Raw genomic sequence first — 4,964 nt, 5'->3', positions numbered from 1 at the left:
TTCAATTGCCTAAAAGGAACACATAAACTTGTTCAGTGTAAATCAGGTGGGTGTCATCGCTGTAGAAAGCTGCATCATACGTTACTAAATTTTGACAGGAAGCCCGAAGGTGATTCTTCTTCTCAGTGCGCTCAAGATGTGTCTTCCCACGTAGCAGCTGATGGGGGAACAATGACAACTGTTCTTCCTCAAGTGTTGATGTCCACAGCAGTGGTAAAGGTTAGAAACAACATTAGGCAATTTCAATCTTTTCGAGCGTTACTTGACTGTGCATCAGAGGTAAGTTTTGTATCTGAACAGTGTGCTCAAGCGCTGGGACTCCCAAGACGTAGTGCAAATATAACTATTTCGGGAATAGCTTCCAGTAGTGCATGCAATTCACGTGCAGTTGTAGGTCTTGCATTTAAGTCAAGATACAATAACGATGAATATTAACAACAGCAGTGGTAGTGAGAAAAGTGACCGGAGATATGCCTAGACAGGCTCTCACTAGGGTTAATGAGTGGGTCATATCAAGGATTTAGATCTGGCTGATCCGGAGTTCTACCAAACAAGTGGTGTGGACATACTACTCGGTGCGGACGTGTTTCCATTACTCGTCCAAGGAGGCAAACGCATGGGCCCTCAAGGTGCGCCCATCGCATTGGAAACGGCACTGGGTTGGGTGTTGTCGGGGAAAGTGAATTGCAGTGGTTCATCGGCAGTGTCCGCGTTTCATGTGTGCTGTGATCTAGATGTCTCATTGAGGCGATTGTGGGAGATCGAAGAAGTACCGTTTGTGCGTCCCTTAACAATAGAAGAAGAGGAATGTGAAGAACATTTTGCAGTGACGCATCGAAGAGTTAATGGTCGATATGAAGTTAGCCTACCGTTTAAGACCAATCATTCTGACCTTGGCTATTCTCGTGATATAGCAGTAAAACGACTCCATCAACAAGAGAGAAAGTTTGTACGATGGCCTGGCTATCAGGAACAATATTGCAGGTTTATGGCAGAATATTTAGAACTCGGTCACATGGAACCTATTTCACCAAGTGAAGACAATGTGTACCCAACAACAAGTTGCTACCTTCCTCACCATGCCGTTTTAAAGGAGAGTAGCACAACTACTAAACTGCGTGTAGTTTTCGATGCTAGTGCAAAAACCACGACAGGTGTGTCGCTGAATGAAACGCTCATGGTCGGTCCAAGATTGCAAGAGGATCTCACGTCTATTGTGCTGCGTTTCAGAACTCACCCGGTCGCCCTATGTGCAGACGCAAAAATGATGTTCAGGCAAATTCGCGTGAAACAAGAAGACGCAAACTTTCAACGCATTATGTGGAGATCGGATCCGAAACAGCCTATTCAAGACTACAGGTTGCTCACAGTCACATATGGGACCGCATGTGCACCATTCTTAGCAACAAAATGTCTCCAGCAGCTGGCCGTCGACGAAGCTTCCCGTTAGCATCACCAATTGTGCTTAACGATTTCTTCATGGATGATTGTCTGACTGGGAGTAACTCGGTGACAGAAGCAATTCATCTGCATTCACAACTAGTACAACTGTTAGAAAAGGGAGTGTTTGAATTGCGCAAGTGGGCGAGTAATGAACCAAGTGTTTTAGAGTCCATTCCAAGTCATTTAAGAGAAACAAACGCGATAGATCCTTGGGACGATAATGATGCTATCAAGGCATTAGGAGTGGAGTGGTGCCCGTCTGAAGATACATTCTGCTTCAAAATCACCGTACCAAAGACTCGTCATAGTGTTACGAAGAGACAGTTATTGTCTGACTTGGCCAAACTATTTGATCCATTGGGGTGGCTAGCTCCTACTACCATAAAGGCCAAACTCCTCATGCAGAAGATCTGGAAGCTAGGAATTGGCTGGGATGACCCTCTTCCAAGCAACATCATCAAACAATGGCATGACTATTGCAATGAACTTCCACTGCTGCAGGAAGTGAGAATCCAAAGATGTGCCATTCCACACGATACAAGAGAAGTCCATCTTGTTGGGTTCTGTGACGCGTCAGAGGCTGCGTATGCTGCTGTAGTGTATGCGAAATGTGTGCGAAATGACGGAAGCATTGCAGTGAACATGCTAAGTGCAAAAACAAAGGTGGCCCCTATCAAAAGACAAACACTACCACGTCTTGAACTATGTGCCGCAGTGCTCCTAGTGAAAGTAATAGACTTTGTGTCTCAATCCCTTAAAGTCGAAATAGTCAGCACGAGTGCCTATTCTGATTCGACGGTAGCCCTTGCTTGGATTGCGTCATGCCCAAGTAGATGGAAGACATTCGTGGCAAATAGAGTAAGTGAAGTGCAACAATGAAGTAACATCAAGTGGTATCACGTGAACAGTGAGACCAATCCTGCAGACTGTGCGAGTCGTGGTGTTAGACCGTCCGAGCTGATCAACCATCGATTGTGGTGGACAGGCCCAGAGTGGTTAGCAGCAGAAACAGTGCCAGCTGTAGAGGTTAACGATGAAACCTCAGATGCAGTGATTGTTGAACAAAAGACGTCGGTTGCTACAATGCACGCCAAGGCAGATATTAGCCTTCTCTCAAATTACTCTTCGGTAGCAAGATTAAACCGTGTGACAGCTTGGTGCAAACGATTTATAAATAATTCTAGGAGTAAACCTGATGCAAGGCTACATGGACCCTTGACGGCGAGTGAGTTAGAGGAAGCATTGTTTTGCTGGATTCGGTTGGTACAAGAGGAGGAATTTTCTCTAGAGCTGAAATGTCTTAAGGAAAACGGTGACGTACCAGCACAAAGTAAGTTATTTTGTCTGTATCCATTCATAGATAATAAAGGTATGCTTAGGGTAGGAGCAAGGCTGCAAAGGGCACAATTAGACTTTGACGAGAAGCATCCTATTCTACTGCCACGAAAACATACTTTAACCGAACTCATTGTGCGTGACGAACATGTAAAAAATTTGCATGCTGGTCCACAGCTACTTCTGTCAGTTCTTCGACAGAAGTACTGGATACTAAGAGGAAGAGATGTGGTGCGCCAGATTGTGAGACAGTGTATAACCTGTCACAGATTCTCTCGAGCTAATACAACTCAGCTCATGGGGCAATTGCCCGCTGTGCGTGTAACTCCAAGTAGGCCGTTTATCCAGTGTGGGGTAGACTACACTGGTCCAGTGTTGTTGAAGAACACAAAGGGGAGGTCTGCCAAGACATATAAGGGATATATTGCATTGTTTGTATGCTTCAGTACAAAGGCCGTGCATATTGAACAAGTGACCGAAGCATCTACTTCAGCCTTTCTCGCTGCGCTTAAACGTTTCGTGGCGCGTAGAGGGAAGCCAAGTGACATATACAGTGACTGCGGAACAAACTCTGTAGGTGCAAACCGTGATTTGAAGGATCTTTTGACAATAGTGACGACGACAGGAGTTTCAAATTCAACAAGTGATTATTTGAGCTCACTTGGAATCCAGTGGAATTTCAACCCTCCAGCCTCACCTCATTTTGGGGGATTGTGGGAATCCAACATCAAGTCGATGAAGTATCATTTGAAACGCATTTTGAAGAATGCAGTGCTGACATACGAAGAGATGATAACTGTGCTAGTTCAGATGGAAGGATGTCTTAATTTGCGACCACTAACTTCCATGTCAGCTGATCCTAGTGATCTTAGGGCCCTCACACCCGGTCATTTTTTAACTGGCGACGCATTGTTAGCTCCACCACGAGCGGATTTCATAGGTACAAAGGTGAATCGTCTAACAAGATGGCAACTGACTCAACAACTAACGCAGCACTTTTGGAGACGGTGGTCTTCCGAGTATTTGTCGCAACTTCAACGAAGACCAAAATGGTGCAAAGAAACTGCCAACTTCAAACCAAATGACATGGTGATCCTTCGCGAGACCAACCAATCCCCACAACTGTGGAAACTTGGCAGGATCGTTGAGACTCACCCAGGAAAAGATGGTCTCGTGCGTACGGTGACAGTGAAAACATCTGACGGACTCTACAAGAGGCCGACAGTGAAGTTGTCCCTATTGCCTTTCGACGAATGGGAGTCATCAACAGTTCAATCTGAAGACAAGTAATTGATCATTTAGTATGTTTATTCTAACATTTATTTGCGTAGTATTGCAACTTTAGTATTTTTATTTCATCTATTGTCAATATTAAGATCTTCGATACTGGGATTTGTGTTGAAATATAGATATTTCAAGGTGGGCGGCGTATGTTGAGTGTATTTTTTTCTTTTACAAAATGTTAAGTCTGAACAGCTATAACGTAACAGAATAGATGCCAGGCTATGGTCAGTGTCCTTGGCTCCCTTCGCTCTCGGAGGGTGGCCTTTTTCTCCCCCTTTTTGTAGAAAGTGAACATGAGCCACCACGAAGAGCAGAGAGTGTGTGTTTTTTAGACAGTCGAAACGTGTGTGTGGATGTGTCTTGTGTCGAACTATTGTGGTGCAATAAAAACATTCATTGAGAACTTCACATACAGTACATACCTGTGTCCACTAGTGTATATTAAATATTTTGTTAATTAAATTAGTTATATTTTAACCAGGTTCCGATTCATTCCTCTAAACAAACAACAAGTAGCGAGGCGCAAGGAAGGTTTAGTAAATAATGGGAAATGCATTCGTGCATGCGTATGTGTGTGTGTGTGTGTGTCTTTAAATCCTTACAAATAGGCTTAAAATACTGCCCGATGTGACACATGTTGATTCTACCGCGAATCTCTCTGTTGACAGGTTCTTCAGTCACATTTTACTGCAACTAAACGCAACGAACATTTTAAGATGCGCATATAAATTCGTTAATATAAGACAGATTCCATATTTTCGATGCTACTACTTACATAAGCCAAATTTCATGGAAAAACGCATCTTTTCTAGTTACTTTCATGGTAACAATACAGGAAATCACTATTATATGACAAAAACAAAATGAGTGTTGCAGAGTGTAATCGTATTGAAATTGTTCGA

The 4,964-nt window shown here is 43.6% G+C and overlaps 3 protein-coding genes across 3 annotated transcripts; all 3 read left to right on the top strand.

Annotated features, from left to right (window-relative positions):
* The first annotated feature begins 616 nt into the window (after positions 1 to 616).
* LOC145671598 (uncharacterized) lies at positions 617 to 1,450 on the top strand. Its single transcript, XM_081740789.1, has one exon. The coding sequence runs from the start codon at positions 617 to 619 to the stop codon at positions 1,448 to 1,450; it is 834 nt and encodes a 277-aa protein (XP_081596915.1).
* Positions 1,451 to 1,479: 29 nt separating this feature from the next.
* On the top strand, positions 1,480 to 2,322 carry LOC145671597 (uncharacterized). The gene has a single exon (XM_081740788.1). The coding sequence runs from the start codon at positions 1,480 to 1,482 to the stop codon at positions 2,320 to 2,322; it is 843 nt and encodes a 280-aa protein (XP_081596914.1).
* A 204-nt stretch (positions 2,323 to 2,526) lies between these two features.
* On the top strand, positions 2,527 to 4,068 carry LOC145671596 (uncharacterized). The gene has a single exon (XM_081740787.1). It carries the CDS (start codon positions 2,527 to 2,529, stop codon positions 4,066 to 4,068), a length of 1,542 nt encoding a protein of 513 aa, XP_081596913.1.
* Positions 4,069 to 4,964: the final 896 nt, after the last annotated feature.

This window comes from Thermobia domestica, chromosome 15, assembly GCF_964235325.1.
Source record: "Thermobia domestica chromosome 15, izTheDome1.hap1.1, whole genome shotgun sequence".
Classification (NCBI taxonomy): Eukaryota; Metazoa; Arthropoda; class Insecta; order Zygentoma; family Lepismatidae; genus Thermobia; species Thermobia domestica.
The sequence above is the reverse complement of the archived record's forward strand: the minus strand, read 5'-3'. Positions and strand labels throughout refer to the sequence as shown.